This window comes from Pangasianodon hypophthalmus, chromosome 4 (genome assembly GCF_027358585.1).
Source record: "Pangasianodon hypophthalmus isolate fPanHyp1 chromosome 4, fPanHyp1.pri, whole genome shotgun sequence".
Classification (NCBI taxonomy): domain Eukaryota; kingdom Metazoa; phylum Chordata; class Actinopteri; order Siluriformes; family Pangasiidae; genus Pangasianodon; species Pangasianodon hypophthalmus.
Genome location: NC_069713.1, coordinates 5,179,922 through 5,197,280, shown reverse-complemented (window position 1 = coordinate 5,197,280; position 17,359 = coordinate 5,179,922). Strand labels below are relative to the sequence as shown.

The following is a 17,359-nucleotide window of genomic DNA, read 5'->3' as shown; positions in this document are numbered from 1 at the left end:
TTCTTCAGTGCTCACCTGAGGAACGTTTTTTCGTTTCGTTTTGTTTTGAACAGGTGACTCAGCTGTACGTGCCGTCTGCTCGACACGTGTGGAGGACGAGGCGTATGGGCCGAATCGGACCGCTCCAGTCCACGTTAGATGGTGAGATCCTGCTAACGCCGTGTTTATCATCGCTGAGTCCGGACTGTGTGATTTACTGATTTACTGAAAACGCCACACTTCACGAGTTATTGATGCAGCCGGAGCTAATTAGTTAATTAATTCAGGGTTAATGCTGAGCTGTAGTGTGCTTTTCCTGCGTTCTCGTTTAAACACTGGGGTGTAAATGCTCGTGACGCATCAACACCACCATGTTTCTGGTACACATCGATACCGGTACGGATACAGATACTGATACCGGTACGGATACTGATACTGGTACTGGTACGGATACTGATACCGGTACGGATACTGATACTGATACCGGTACGGATACTGATACTGATACTGATACTGGTACTGATATTGATACTGATACTGGTACTGATAACAGATACTGGTACAGATACTGATACTGATACTGATAACAGATACTGATACAGATCCTGGTACAGATACTGATAACAGATACTGATATTGATACTGGTACTGATAACAGATACTGGTACAGATACTGATACTGATACTGGTACTGATATTGATACAGATACTGATACTGGTACTGATACTGGTACTGGTACTGGTACTGGTACTGATACAGATACTGGTACTGATATTGATACAGATACTGATACTGGTACTGGTACTGATACAGGTACTGATACTGATACTGGTACTGATACTGATACTGATACTGATACTGATACTGGTACTGATACTGGTACTGGTACTGGTACTGGTACAGATACTGATACTGATACTGGTACTGGTACTGATACTGGTACTGATACTGATACTGATACAGGTATTGATACAGATACTGATACTGGTACTGGTACTGATACTGGTACTGGTACTGGTATTGGTATTGGTACTGATACTGATACTGATACAGATACTGATACTGGTACTGATAACAGATACTGGTACAGATACTGATACTGATACTGGTACTGATACAGATACTGGTACTGATAGGGTTACTGTTACCGATACTGATACTGATACTGGTACTGGTACTGATAGGGTTACTGATAGGGTTACTGTTACCGATACTGATATGGTACCAATATCAATATCGTGATACATTATTTTGCAATACACTTTTTCTGAGTTTTTTAAAAATTTCATAAATATTTTTTAAATTATAAACTTTAAATTAAATTTAAATTAAATTTTGTTTAATTCTTTTCATAAATATTTCTTAAATTATTAACTGACTGGAAGCAGCTGATTTGATGTTAACATTTTGCACTTAATTATTAAAATTGTTTTAATTCATTATTAGTTAATTGGTATTTAATTTTTTTTAGAAATAAAACTGTTATAAAAATAAATGTATTTGTGTAGACATTGAATTAAGACATTGAATACAGCGTTGTGTGATGCAGTGCAACGCTGCTATATTGCAGAGGAATTGTTATTGTGTCTTGTGTTTTGAAATGTCTTCAAGAGTCGTGATACGATGATTTGTCACATCGCCCAGCTCTACTTACTGATATTGTAGGAAGATGCTGTAGTTCCTCCTGTTGATATGTATCCAAATTTCCCCTTAGAGATAAAGTCCATCCATCCATCCATCCATCCATCTATCTTTTGACAGATCACAGTTTGCAGTCTGCTTTGATTATCAATCATTCGTCCAGATCGCAGTCATTTCATGTCGTCTGTTCATTAGCGCAACAACGTACGCTAGACTTACGTCCCGTACTTTCACGCGGTATCAGATGTCGATATCACAGTATTTTTTTACGAGGAAATCAGCACGCTATCAGACCGATACCTGACACCAGAGTCAATCAGTATCAATGCTTCCCTAATAAATACAGTTCAGAGAAATGAGATGAGAGACGTTGAGTGAGACGGAGGCCTGAGTGGATTGAGTGAGTGTGTATTAGCCTAATAGCCCGCTTGTGTGTGTGTTTGGTGTGAAAACTCCCCAATAACAGCGTCTCGTGCAGTTCTCTTGGGCATAGGTGCTTAAAAATTCAATTAGCCTAAGGCTGGTCACATCTGGCCCCCTGTTTGTCCGAAGCTCTTTCATTTCCCTAAATGGACATTTGCGTCGGTGATGAACGGCGTGCGCATTGACCACGCCGCGCCATAACTCTCTCTCCGAGATGGCGTGTTGATGGCTGGATCAGAGAGACAGAGAGGTAGGCTTGACTAATTGAGCAGAATAATTGCGCTGTATTAGCAGCGTGGCAGACAAATGATGCTTCTCTGCTGCTGTTCCGGCACTTTCTATGCCTCCCCCCCCCAATCTCCATCAAACAGGACAGAGCTTTAATCCCAAACAAACGTCCCCGTAATGGACGCAGCAGACAGCTGGACGGACGCAGGACTACAGAGTTAATTAAAAGTGAGCAGCGGAAGAGACAAACACAGAATCCAGCGAACTTAACCTGAATATATATTAAACTCAATACACTCACCTGCAGAATTATTGACACTGTTTGTAATAACAGGGGTTTAAAATGTGATGAAGATATCTCTGCGGTTAATTCACGTAATCACCACTTACGTCCACGTGCTGTATGCAGAGCACGTCAGTTCATAGCCTTCAGATAATAATCACAACTGCTGTTGTTTTGGAATAATAACTCACTTAAACTACTTGAGAAACTTTACCTCCTGGAAGTGTGTGTGAAAATATCTTAGACATCTCATAGATATATTTAAGATCTGTTTTTTCCGCTCTTTTCTTTTGTTCAATTAATTGATTCTTTTATAGGAATCACTTAATCAATGCTATTCGTAGCATCTCTTGAATAAAGTGAGGAATTTTTGCTTTGGGTTATTTTAAAATTTAATATAAATAAGAAGTCGTGTCTTGCCGAGTGAAATAAGTAAAGTTCAGAATAAAAGGATGGATGCTCAGATGATTAAATAATGAAAATGTTTTTTTTTTTTTTTTTCTCCACAGTTGGCTTGGAGCCTCCGCCCCTGTCTGTTTCAGAGGAGAGACACCTGGCCATCCTCACAGAGCTGCCGTTTGTCGTGCCTTTCGAGGAGAGAGTCAAGGTACGGAAGTCTATTTCCCGTGTGTTTGTGTGCCAAATTACTCAACGATCATCTTCAACCTTTAGTCAACACTTTATGTGTCGTGAAGACTCTTAACGCTGCCTCATGGTTCACTTCCTGTTGGAGGAAAAATGTTTATGCAAGAGATGATTACCTGCAATAAATCCTTACTCTCTCATTCTCTCGCTCTCGTACTCGCCGCTGCAGATATTCCAGAGGCTGATCTACGCTGATAAACGGGACGTACAGGGGGATGGCCCTTTCCTAGACGGCATCAACATCACCATCCGGAGGAACTACATCTACGAGGACGCGTACGACAAACTGTCTCCGGAGAACGGTATGAGCAAACACGGCTCTTTTAGCCTCGTCGAATGAGCTGTTACTATAGAAACGATAAACCTGTGATTTGCAGCTGCGCTACTGTCAGAGCTGCTGTTATAGAAAATTAATCAACACCTTCTGACCAATCAGAATCCAGAACTCAACAGCGCCGTGGTATAAATAGTAACATAAATGTGTAACTCGGTCCACAGTCGGCGTCGTTCAGTATCTCAGACTGACTCGCTGACACGCTGGCTCTATAAATATGAACAAAACGACGTCACAGAGTTGAAAGATTTCAATCAGAAAACCGACTCTCTGACTTTCTTCCTTCTTTGCGAATAGTTTGGTGTCGTTCCACTCAGGTAAGGGGCGTGGCCTAAACATCTGGAAGTGTACAGTAGCACTGATTCGTGGTCGTGATTGTATATATCACATTTGTTTTGTAGTTTTTTTTTTTTTGTAATACAGATTTATTCTTAATAAACAAAACTGTTTTTAGCTCCAGTGTAAAACCTAAAGAATTCATGCCTTGGTTGATGAACTACATTTAGGGAAAGGAAAATATGATGTACAGTTTTATTGTTGGCCAACTCTTCCTTAAAACACCTAGACGTTAGCGTGTGTATTGAACATGATGGAAAAATCTGTATTCTGTCAAAGGTGCTTTAAAAGTACAATATTCAACTTGTACAAATAACTGGAAAATACAATATATGGCCAAAAGTATGTGGACAGCTGATCATCACACCCATATGTGGTTCTTCCCCAAACTGTTCCCACAAAGCTGGAAGCACAGAATTGTATAGAACGGCTTTGTATGCTCAAATATGTTCACAAAGCGAGCTCCATGAAGACATGGTGTGTGAAGGTTGGAGTGGAAGAACTCGAGTGTCCTGCACAGAGCCCTGACCTCAACCCCACTGAACACCTTTGGGATGAACTGGAACACCGACTGAACCCCAGACCTCCTCACCAACATCAGTGCCTGACCTCACTAATGCTCTTGTAGCTGAATGATCACAAATCCCCACAGCCACGCTCCAACATCTAGTGGAAAGCTTCCCAGAAGAGTGGAGCTTATTAATAACAGCAAAGGGGGAATAAATCTGGAATGGGATGTTCAAAAAGCACATATGAATGTGATGGCCAAGTGTCCGCAAACTTTTGGCCATGTAGAGTATGTAGAAGAGTGATAAAAAAAACAAAACAAAACAACAGGCTAAATCATGGCCTTAGCAAAAGTGTATTAATTCGCTGAGAAAGCCAGTTTGGAAAATGGACTTCCGGTCAGGAATGCTTGTTTGTGTTTGGATACACGTCCTCTCAGTCATTTTTTAAACACTCTATAAACACTCTAAGGGCTATCGTAGCTCCTGGGGGCGGAGCTTTGTGAACCTACCTAACCGTTAGAGACCTAATCTTGGAATAAAATAATAATCTTACCTAATACACCTTTAACCTGGCAGTGCTGATATGTAATAGCAGGTCAATGGGTTGCTATAGTTACGGTTAATAATAGTGGTGTAATTAAAAGTGTGTGTTTTGTGAGTTATGCTGTGTAATCGTGTTGAAAGATTTAACAGCAGTCAAATTTCCTCTTATTTCCTTTTAGTGTCAGAGAATTGAATCTAATGGTTGCTATTGACTCAACAGCCTGCAATACAAAGGACACTGAGTCCAGAAGAATTCTGTTTGCCAATCTCGCTCGTGATGATAAAGCTTTGGCAGGGAATTTTACAAGAAGCCCATTTGTCGTGCCTTATGAGTGTAAAATCTGTTCTTTCCTCCTCGTTTCAGAGCCCGATCTGAAGAAGCGTATCCGCGTGCACCTGCTGAACGCTCACGGCCTGGACGAGGCCGGCATCGACGGCGGAGGGATTTTCCGCGAGTTCCTCAGCGAGCTGCTCAAGTCGGGGTTCAACCCCAACCAGGGCTTCTTCAGGACCACCAACGAGGGGCTGCTGTACCCGAGCCCCACGGCCGAGATGCTCACGGGCGAGAGCTTCACGCGTCACTACTACTTCCTGGGTCGGATACTGGGCAAGGTGTGTATGTGGGATCGGATTGGATTGCAGGACGGCTAGATTTCATACATTTTGCATGGGAGCTCCACATTTTAACAGTAGTAATGACTGATCAGTCAGTGAAATGGCAATGAGCCAATCAAGATACGAGTCTGGAATGGTTGAGCCCCCGCCCTCTTCCTCCCATCTCATATTAGTAATGTTTTGGCTGGTGATTTTTCGTTGTGCCTACCCTCTTTCCTTCCCAAGTTCACAAATTTCTACCCCCTGGCTCTCCCAGTAGTAGCGTGTCTATAAAATGGCTGACAGGAGAGCCAGATCCAAACACAAACAACCACTCCGGACCAATATGTATACTTTTTTTCCATCATGCTCTAAATATCTTCCAGATTATCCATGCATGTATGAAATAAACTAAAATCGACTACCGCACCTTTAACATTAGACATGTACAGTGTATAGCTAACGCCAGTTAACAGCATAACAACAGTGTGTTTTATTCCTCACCAATACAGCTGTAGTTTTAATCTGGTTTTAACCTGCCGAGTCGTTATGACTCATCAAATCGACAAAGCTGACAGGAAGCTGAAGGTGTTAATATATTATAATATAACAGTAAAGAAATTGCTAACGAATCCGTCCTGAGGTTCCTTCCTGGCTAGAAGGATAAAAATGAGTATTAATTATTTGCAGATTTGTGTGGATGAGTCTACAGCGAGGAGTCTGAGAGAGATAATCGGCCCCGCCTTCTGGCCTGATCTGAGGGACACCAATCATAAGTGTCTGTTAGCTCGTGTATACACAATAGAGGTGAACGAGATAGTAGGTTGGAATTGGGCAAGACTAAAAAAATCAGAGAAAAGGATTAAAAATATTGACTTTGTGATGTGATGCCCACGATCGTGATATTGAAATCTAACACTGGTGCATGCCTGATCATGTGTAGGGGTGGGGTAGGGATCTAACTGCTAGAGCCCATTAGAGCGGGGTTTGGATGTATTACTGTAGTAAGTATGAGACGGAGTAAGTTATGTGTAGAGCAGCTGCAGTTAACTAGCGAATCTCAGTCTAAGTATTTAACGAGTGCTTAATACATTACTGTAGCAGAGCCGGTAAACAGCCATAGTTTTTCCTGGTGGTCTTATTTTCTAGACATGAACCAGCTTGACTTCAGCCAATCACATGCATTTATGTAAATTATTTAGCAGAAGGCAGCTCATCAGACCAGAGGCTAGCTACAGAGCTAGCTACAAGTGTAGCTACAAGTGTAGCTACAGTTTATCTACAAGTCTAGCTACAGGGATAGCTACAAGTCTAGCTACAGTCTATGTACAAGTTTAGCTACAAGTCTAGCTACAGTCTATCTACAAGTCTGGATACAGACTAGCTACAAGTCTAGATACAGTCTATCTTCAAGTCTATCTGCAGTCTAGCTACAAGTCTAGCTACAGGGATAGCTACAGTCTAGCTACAAGTTTAGCTACAGGGCTGGCTACAAGTCTAGAGGCATTCACTCAGAAAGCGGAGGGATTTCACAAACTGTCATTGATATTTCATTTTGTTTCCCTCTCTGATCTGATTAGTGAACTGACAAACGTGGCTTGTTTGGAGGGTCAAAAAAACAGTTGATGATGGAAACAGAATGTTTAAAGATGAATGGAGAGAAAAGTATACATCAGTTTTAAAACAGACGTCCTGGGCCACGTGGCTAGCAGTGAGCTAGCTGGTGTTGTCAGGTGGAGCAGCGCACACCACGGTGTTGTCGTCTGGCTGGATTATTGCGCAGTTGCGTGAGACCGGAGGAAGAAGGGAAGTGTTTGATTTGTGCTGTGCGTCTGTCTGAGCTCAGAGAGCTGGTGATAAGGCACAGTGCTGTGTTGACTCGCTCTTCTGGCTTTTATTAGCACTGGATTAAACCAAGAAATGAGCAAATGATGATGATTAGATTGGAAAAGTCAACAAACTCTGTATCAGTTCTCAGAGATTAGCTTCGGTCTAGACGTGCTTTCAGCAGCGTGGTGGAGATGAACACTGTTTAATCCGCCTTTATTCCTCCTGACCGCTGCCATGTGTGTGTCACCTTCACCACCTGCTCATCTGCCTTCACTCACCCGTTTCTTCTCCCTCTGCACCTCTGTGTAGGGTTTTTCCTTTGTTTTTTCTTATTGTTTTCATTCTTTTACTGCCTTGTATTTTACATTCCTTTCCTTTCCTTTCCCATCTTTTCTTTTCTTTTCTGGTCCAGTCTTTTCTTTTCTTTTCTGTCATTTCGTTTCTTTTTTTCTTTTCTTTTCTCTGGTCCTGTCTTTTCTTTTCTTTTCTTTTCTTTTCTTTTTTGTCATTTCGTTTCTTTTTTTTCTTTTCTTTTCTTTTCTCTGGTCCTGTCCTGTCTTTTCTTTTTTGCCATTTCATTTCTTTTTTTTCCTTTTCTTTTCTCTGGTCCTGTCTTTTCTTTTTTCTTTTCTTTTCTTTTCTTTTCTTTTCTGGTCCTGTCCTGTCCCATCCCTTTTTTCCTAAACTTGACTTTTTCTTTTTTCCCCTAAACTTTCCTTCCTTTTCCCTGCGATTGCCTTCCGTTCACCTTTTGCCACCTTAATCATTCCATGTTCTTCTTTTCTTTTTCTTAGTCGCTCAGGTACACACAGAATCTAAGGGCTGATCGTGAATCATTTGATGAGGGTCAAAGGTCATTTTCAGTTCATGGTCTAAGCCTAAATGCTGTCTGAACAGACCGTGCCAGAATACTTTTCATTTATAATGTCTCTGCAGTCTCGGCTCTCGGCCATTTGATCAAGACATTTTGCAAGTGTCTTTTGTTGGACGGGTTTTCCGAAGACGTTTCATTCCACTTCTGGACGCTAGGAAGAAAGTGATGAACGTCAGAGGTTTGGTCATTAACTCCACCTTCTTCAGATCACTGAAGGTGGAAATCCAAATCCTCTGTTGCTGAATATCAGATCTGAGTCGATCCGGCCATCTTTAACACGTCTAAACGCTCTGATTTATAAACCTAATGTTTTTACAGTTTCATTAATGCACCTGGCCCGCGCAGTTCGTGTATAAAATAGAGCCGACTAAATAAATGACCTCACACCAGGAGCCCGTCGTGTCCTCGACTGCGGCCCTCCATTAGCCGCCGCTTCCCCGGCCGTGTTTATGCAGCTAAATCAGCTGGCGTCATAAATAACCTGAACCCTTTCTGCCGCTAATAGAGTTTTGATCTGTTTTACAGTCACGAGCATCCACGCAGTTCCTGACGAGGCAACTTGGGCCACTTATTAGAGACCCTTTACACACACACACACACACACACACACACACACACACACATCTCCTGTTCAGCGAGGTGCAGAGTTCTTCCAGTGAGAAACGAGCCCCTCCTCCATTCACTTGGCCACTAATGGCTGAGGCAATTAAGGTTTGGGAGATTAATTTGAATTTGACTTTCAATTAACCCTCTTTCTCTCTCCATAAATACGCCGCAGAGTGGCAGGAAGAGTGCGCTATTGATATTTGTTTAGTGCTGTTATAAAGGCACCTGATGTAGATTAGAATTACATCACTGTTGCTGCATCGAACACACACACACGCACACGGTGTTAAGCATTCATTATACTAATTCATGATTAAGGTCTGTTAGTGTTGCCGAGGCTAATGTGATACACTCGCGTTTAGGCTTTGATGGACTCGAATAAAGTGTTTAAACTACTTACTGAATTTATTACCGCTTTGTTTTAAAGGTGGACTCGTTAAAAGGATAACGTCATAACGGCGTTCAGATATCAAGCTTCAAGGCGTTGTTTATTGCAGGGATAAATTGATTGTGCTAATATTTAGACCCGGGGCCCAACCCTGCTCATGGAGGACTTCCTGAGTTGTGTCTGGTCCATGTTCACACACGTCTGAACAATAGCAGCACGTCTGAGATGGTCCAGTTGTAAAAAAAAAAAAAAAAATGAAGATGAAACAGTGAAAATGATGGAGGGATGTCACTGGTTAATTGTTGGCTTAGGTGACTAGTTTTTTTCCGAACAAATTGCTCTGGAAATATCTAAAATGCATTTCACAAAAAAATCAGCAGACATTAAAATCTCTCTATGATGGAAAAAAAACCCTGTAATTCGTAAATGTAAAGACTTGATCAGTAAGAGTCTGTGGTGAGGTTGGACAGTGGCGTTATTTCTGGATAGAGGAAGAAATATTATTTGAGGACCTCGTCAACATCTTTGTCACTATTAAGTGTAGCTAGAAACAGATAAAAAGTTAGACGTGTCATTCTTTAAATGAATAAAATAAAAATGATAAGGTTTTATCAATGCGCTTGTTCTAATACATTATCGTTTCTATAGAAACATCTTGCACGGTGGGCGCTCCATATAATCAAATGAAAAAAACGTGTGTAATCGTAGATATGGTGACATTTTCACGTTTATGGAAGGAGTCTCCAGTGTGAGCTTTGTCAGAGCCAGAGGTAAAGCTGTAACTGTAACTTTTTTTTCTGTCTAATTAACTTGGAGAGAAAAAAAGAGGCTGGTGAGGGAACACTGTTTACACCTAAACGTAGCTTTAAAACGTGTTTAAACGTAACTAGAAATGGATAAAAGTGCAATGTGTCATTCTTGTTATAGGAAAATAATCACCTTTGCTGTGGTGGCAGTAACTCCAGTTCATCAACCATCAAAAAGCAACTCGTTGCCTTAAGGATCAAAATTGTGTCACATCGTATCATCAAATATCGAATCATCACTTTAAAAATCAAAATTGTGTCACATCGTATCATCAAATATCGAATCATCGCTTTAAAAATCAAAATTGTGTCACATCGTAGCGGCGTCGGTGATAAGGATGGGCTCCCTTTTGAGTCTGGTTCCTCTTCCTCATATTGTCTCAGAGAGTTTTTCATTACACTGTCACCACTGGCTTTCTCTTTAGGGATAAATTCATACATTTAAAATTTATATCCTGAATTTATTTATTTCTGTAAAGCTGCTTTGTGACAATGTCCATTGAAAAGTTAAATTGAATAGCGGATTCAGTGATATCATCAAATATCAAATCATTACATTAAGAATCTAAATTGTATCATTATATATATATATATATATATATATATATATATATATATATATATATATATATATATATATATATACAGTACTGTGCAAAAGTCTTAGCCCCCTATTTTTTTATCTATCTGTTATAGATTTGCTCAGTAACACTTACAGCTCATTTCCTTATAAACCTGCACTAATTGTACCTGAGATACTATTTTTTTTTTTTAAAGCGAAGGATTGTCACACCAAATATTGACTTTGTTTCATTTATTACTGTTTACTGCTCTTTATAGTATTTTTTTTAAATGTACAAACGTTTAATTTCATTATTTTTGAAGGCATCTTTGCATCTTAGCATTTCTTTGCTCGTGACTAAGACTTTCGCACAGTACTGTGTGTGTATGTATGTGTGTGTGTATATATATATATATATATACACACACACACACACAGGATGCTATGCTCATAGGATGTTCAGTGGTATCGTCTAATATTGAATTGTTGCCTTTAGAATCAAAATTGTATAATTGTACAGCAGTATCTTTAAATATTGAACTGTTGCTTTAAAAACTCTAAATTGTATTGTATCGTAGCAGATTCAGTGGCATCATCACGTATCGAATGTTCTAGCACTGCTCGGTTGGAAGCACCGTCTCTCAGGGTGAAGGGAAGCCACTCATCCAGGCTGCTCTCTGATCTGCTGCCCAGGTGGTGGAATGAACTTCCCCTAGCTGATCGAACAGCTGAGTCACTGGCAGTCTTCAAACGATGACTAAAGACCAACCTCGTCATGAAGTACTTAAATTAGCACTTTGTTATTTAAAAAAAAAACATCTTATGTGTTTTTTTTCCATACTGTACTGACGTCCCCAATAGAGCTTTTGGACTGATAGTACTGACTGAATGAACCAGTATGAGGATGTATTTATTGCTAGAGATGTGAAAGCACGTCTATAAGTCAGTCTGGATAATATCATAAAAGTAAATGTAAAATAAATCCTTGCTTTAAGAATCAAAGTCGTATATATCAGATTCAATGGTACTGAATATTGAGTCGTTCCTTTAAGAATCAAAATTGTATCATGTGGAAGCCTGAGGTTAAACCCACCGTAAATCCAGTGTATAAGCGATACACACTTCTTCGTCTGAAGCAGCACCATGCGTAGCGATGTGTTTCACCACGAATGGCAGATCTACGCTGTGTGTTTAATACAGAATTAGTTGACAGTTCTTTAGTTTTTTTTTTTTTAAACACTTTTCCTACTTCTTGTTCTTCACAGAGAAAAGTTTCTCTGGGAAAGAGAAGGTCGCAGGCTGACTGATGGCATCGGCGTTCTCAGAGCATTCTGTTTTTTATCGATTCTTAATGTTGTAAATTAACAAATTCACCTGGCAGCGAACAGAAGGCAGGCGCTTAAAGTCGCCGGCGTTCCGGCTGCGCTGATGGAGCTGCGATTTGCATTAATTACCCTGCCACTGCACTCAGTGATATTAAAAGCCACCAGTGCCATTAATCCTTTTTTTTATCCCGAGTCATTTTGGCACAATTTCTAGCAATAAACAGTGATAAATAATGCAGCTACTTGAAGAACAGTAGCCACAGTCCGCCTGCGTGTTCTTATTGCCGCTTGTTCCCGGCAGCGGCGTTATTGATAGGTTTCAAGGGGCCTGGCGTATGTCGCGTACGTTCCCACTTTGACGCAGGAGTGAAGGCTAGCTGCCGCTAAGTGGATTATTTTTGCATAAAAAATGTGTTGTGTTTTTTTTTCCTTCTTCTTCTGAGTCGCACAATTAACCTGTGTTTAGAAAAATGCCCTGATTTACGAGCTGCCTGTGTGTTTTCGATGCGTGCATTATGGAGATTTGGGAAATTTATAATCCATTTAGTTGATGTGGCCGGGAGGGTGAGTGCAATCCTTTATACGAGCTCTGTATATTTTAATGTCCTGAAATGGGCTTTTTTAGCACTGTTCCACTGCATTAGCTGCAGCTCTTTTACGACTGGTCCTGTTGCGGGTCAAGGTCAGGACTGATGTGGGGAAAGTTTGGGATTGCTGATTCTTTGTGTCGCTCCGTCTTGTAAATGCGCGTGAGCAGGATCATGGTTCTGCTGGGATTGTTAATTGTCTGGAGAAGTTCAAATTGTTTGTTGCGAGTTGAATCTAATTGAATTGAATATGCTTTATTTGTCCCGTGGGGGCACTTTGTTGCCGCGCGTATAGAATATAGAAAGCACTCTCCTCTCAGGAAAAGGTATTAAACTGTACCTTTAGGATGCGTTCACATACAGTGCCGTGAAAAAAAGGATTTGCCCCCTTCCCTTTTCTGATTTCTTCTGTTTTGTGGCATATTTGTCACACTGAATTGTTTCAGGTCTTCAAACAAAAAATTAATATAAGACAAAGGCAACCTGAGTAAACACAAAACACAGTTTTTTTTTTTTTTTTTTTAAACGATCATTACATTTATTGACAGAATAAGTTATCCACCCCCCAGTTGGCCCTGTGAGGAAAAAGTATTTGCCCCCTTAGTTACTCAATTTACCAAATTTAACTGACAGATGGGTTCAGTTAGACTAGACACACTCAGGCTTGATTACTTCCAGCTTTTTCACGTGGCTGATACAGGTGTTGTATAACCTTTTTCCAAAAAAAAAAAAAAAAAAAAACTGTTTTGTGTTTCCTCGTGTTTTCCTTGTCTTATATTACATCTTGTATGAGGATCGGAAACCATTTAGTGTGACAAAAATAGAGGAAATCAGAAGGGGGGTAAATACTTTTTCACAGCACTGTGTGCAGTGTTTAGTGTATTTGAATGGAAGCCTGGTTTGCTCTCTCTCTCTCTCTCTCTCTCTCTCTCTCTCTCTCTCTCTCTCTGCGGTTCTATAGGCAGGTGAGAGAACAGCAGTCACACTCGGGTCCGAGAGCGTCTGAGCGAAGTGGTCTCGTCCGCTTCTGAGTGAACTCTAGTGAGAAAGTGATTCTGAATCGACTCTGAATCGACTCAGCTGCAGGAAGTGAATCGAACATGCCGAGTGTTTTGGGTTGCAGTGTTGTGGTGTTTTGAGTGTCGTGTGTTTTCTCAGCTAAAAGAGAAAATAAATGTTGAATATGAAACACAGGATGTTTTAAACTGGTTATTTATAAAATGATCTGATCATGTATCGAGTGCCGACTCGGTGTTCTCAGCACTCGAGTGATTTTGCGAGTGATTTTTGTGATTTCTGTGTACACTAGGTAAAAGGTTTCTTTTTCCATCGACGTCCCTCAGCCAGCGTTTTTGGTTTCAGGTCTCATTCCTTGCAGTGTGAAACCACAGCTATTGTGAATAAAGTAGACAGAGTCCAGTGCAGAAAGAGGTTTGAAGTCCATGTTGATCCTTTATCGTGTTAGTAATGTGTGTGTGTGTGTGTGTGTGTGTGTGTGTGTGTGTGTGTGTGTTTCTGCTTCCTCAGGCTCTGTATGAGAACATGTTAGTGGAGCTGCCGTTTGCCAGTTTCTTCCTGTCCAAGCTGCTCGGGACCAGCGCTGACGTGGACATTCATCACCTGGCCTCGCTCGACCCCGAGATGTACCGGAACCTTCTGTTCCTCAAGAGCTACGAGGGAGACGTGGAGGACCTGGGCCTGAACTTCACCGTCGTCAACAACGACCTGGGAGAGGCTCAGGTTCGATATCAGACTCTCTCTCTCTCTCTCTCTCTCTCTCTCTCTCTCTGCAAACACTCTCTCTCTCTCTCTCTCTCTCTCTGTCTATCTGTGCAACTATGTCTCTCTCTCTCTCTCTCTCTCTCTCAATCTCTCTGTCTTTCTCTCTCACTGTCTCTATCGGTCTATCTCTCTCTGCAACTCTGTCTCTCTCTCTCTCTATCTCTCTACCTGTGTGTCTCTCTCTCTGCAACTCTGTCTCTCTCTCTCTCTATCTCTCTACCTGTGTGTCTCTCTCTCTGCAACTCTGTCTCTCTCTCTCTCTCTCTCTCTCTCTCTCTCTCAATCTCTCTGTCTTTCTCTCTCACTGTCTCTATTGGTCTATCTCTCTCTCTGTCTCTCTCTCACTGTCTCAGTCTCTCTCTCTGACTTTCTGTCTCTCAGTTTTTTTCTCTCTTTCTTCCTTTCTACCTATCTGTCTCTCTCACTATCTGTCTCTGTCTGTCTGTTTCTCTGTCCCTCTCTCTCTGTCCATCTTTCTTGCTCTTTCTCTCTATCAGTCTAGCTCTTTCTGCAACTCTGTCTCTCTCTCACTCTGTCTCTCTGTCTGACTTTCTCTCTCTGTCTCTCAGTTTTTCTCTCTCTTTCTTCCTCGCTCTCTATCTGTCTCCCTCACTATCTGTCTCTGTGTTTCTCTGTCCCTCTTTCTCTCTCTTCTCTCTCTCCATTTGTCAGTCCCTCTGTTTATCTCTCTGTGTTTGTCTGCATCTCTTTCTATGTTTATCTATCTCTCTTGTCATCTGTCTCACTCTCTGATTTGTGATCATGGCCATCCTGACTCACTCTCTCTCTCTCTCTCTCTCTCTCTCTTTATATTTTGCTTTTTTTCCCTCTGATGTTGTTTGGTTAATGATTGAGCCTGACTCTGACTGTGTGACCAGCAGTGGGGATGATAAAGCACGTCTCTCTCTCTCTCTCTCTCTCTCTCTCTCTCTCTCTGTTATTTTAAACCTGAAGCTAATATCTTCACCACATCTGCCTCATCATATCTACATTATATTCACTGTAACAGTCACTTTTTAATCCAGCGTGGCTTAGAAGTGAAACGCAGAGTCCAGCCAAAATCACCACTTGTGTAATTTGTGTGTGTGTGTAATCATTGTCTTTGTCTCCGTGCTGTGTGTAAGTGCTGAAGGTGAAGTAAATGTGTAAATTAAGACAGTTGGGATTCAAACACACTCCCAGATCTGCTGAAGTTATAGTTTCGCTGTTAAACTGATGGAAATGTAGGACGCTTCGTTAGAAACATCTGAGGTGTGTGAGGCAGCTTGGTCTAGATACCAGAGCTGAAGCTAAATGTGTGTCTAGTTTTTGTCGTAAATAAGCTGTAAAGCTAGTAAACAAATCTTATTTAGAAATGACGCATGAAAGAATAATAATAATAATGATAATAATAATAATAATAATAATAATAATAGTAATAATATTTCATTTATATTTCATTATAATGAAGATGAATTCTCAGTGCAGTCGAGGTTCATTCACAGTTTAAATGTTAAATCAGTGTGAATGTGGGGAGGTGAAAATTTACTATGAATGTAAATACACACACGGACAGACAGACACACACACACAGAGTAGAGCACAAACAGTGGATTATCAGGTCAGTAAGGAAACCAGTGTTGTTGTTGTATATGAAAGAGTTCCTACATCACTCTGTCGTTCTTTCTCTAATTCTCACTCTTTCTGCTTTTCCAGGTGGTTGAGCTGAAGCAGGGGGGGAAGGACATCCCGGTTACCACGGCGAACCGCATCGCCTACATCCATTTAGTGGCCGATTACCGCCTGAACAAACAGATCCGCGCTCACTGCCTGGCGTTCAGACAGGGCCTGGCCAACGTGCTCAACCTCGAGTGGCTGCGCATGTTTGACCAGCAGGAGATACAGGTAATGCTCAGCCGAGCGCGCGCGCACACACACACACACACACACACACACACACACACACTGCTTTCACTTATTCACCACAACGACTAGCAAAGATGTGATAATTCTGTCAGATTTTATCTAAAAACAATTTTTTTTGCATTTCTGAGAATGAGCAAAATTATTGGAGTTTTGTTTTTATTTCTTGCTCACCGTTTTAGTTATTAAACAAACACACACACACACACACACACACACACACACACACACACACACACACACACACACACACACACACTGGTAACTAACAACTAGCTCTACTCTCAGATGCTCCCACACACACACACACACACGCTATTGTAAGCCAGTTCCTTTTTCTGTAGCACTTTCTACCATTAAACTGGCTTCAGTGCAGCTTCACAAAGACGTACAAAAGGATAAACAGGAAGTCTACACAAAAGAAGATAGGAACAAAGATGAAGTAAGATAAGAAATAGAAAAGAAATATGTGCAACAATACCAAAACTGTAAAAGAGGATATGATATGATAAAAGTAAATGCTTGAACAGCAGCAATAAAACCGTAAGGAGTAAAACAAATGCGAAAAAAAAGTACAATTATTCAAAAAAAAAAAAAAGTGATGTGGTTGAGGATCAGCACTGGGAGAAAATATAACATACTCTATATGCATGTATTGAGATTCCCTGAAATGAAAATTAGTGTTTTTATTTTTTTTAATAAATATCCCTTAGTGTTGGAGATATTCTTTTGAAAATATATAGTACTTTACACCATAAGTATTTTTTTTATACAAATTTTGTTATAGATGTTTATGTTATGTTATGTCATGTTATAGATATATATTTATTTATGACTTCTCCATTATTGAGTCAGGACAAAAACAAAAAGAAAATTACAGAAAAAATGAGCGTATGTCAGTAAAGAAAGTAGCATATTACGTAACAGACCACATTTCAGACCAAAAAAAAAAAACATAATAAAGGCTGATGGGATTTTGGTGCAAAAAAAGAAAAAAAAAATCTCTAGAAAACTGTGGCAGATTCTTCAAGATGCTCTTAAAACATATCAGATAATTTTCTTAAAAAACTGCACATAGTGTACATGCGAATACTTTTAAATCAAAGAGTTGTCACAACAAATATTGACTTTATTTAGTTTATTACTGATCACTGCTCTTTATAGTAATTTTTAATGTATAA

The 17,359-nt window shown here is 40.4% G+C and overlaps 1 protein-coding gene across 1 annotated transcript in view; it reads left to right on the top strand.

Annotated features, from left to right (window-relative positions):
- Positions 1-17,359, top strand: part of ube3c (ubiquitin protein ligase E3C) — a 52,148-nt gene that overhangs the window by 25,767 nt on the left and 9,022 nt on the right. Inside the window, exons 16-21 of the mRNA XM_034304061.2 lie at positions 54-141; positions 3,065-3,162; positions 3,370-3,502; positions 5,287-5,534; positions 14,022-14,234; positions 15,972-16,160. Coding sequence (XP_034159952.1) covers positions 54-141; positions 3,065-3,162; positions 3,370-3,502; positions 5,287-5,534; positions 14,022-14,234; positions 15,972-16,160 — 969 coding nt within the window. The remainder of the gene's footprint in view (positions 1-53; positions 142-3,064; positions 3,163-3,369; positions 3,503-5,286; positions 5,535-14,021; positions 14,235-15,971; positions 16,161-17,359) is intronic.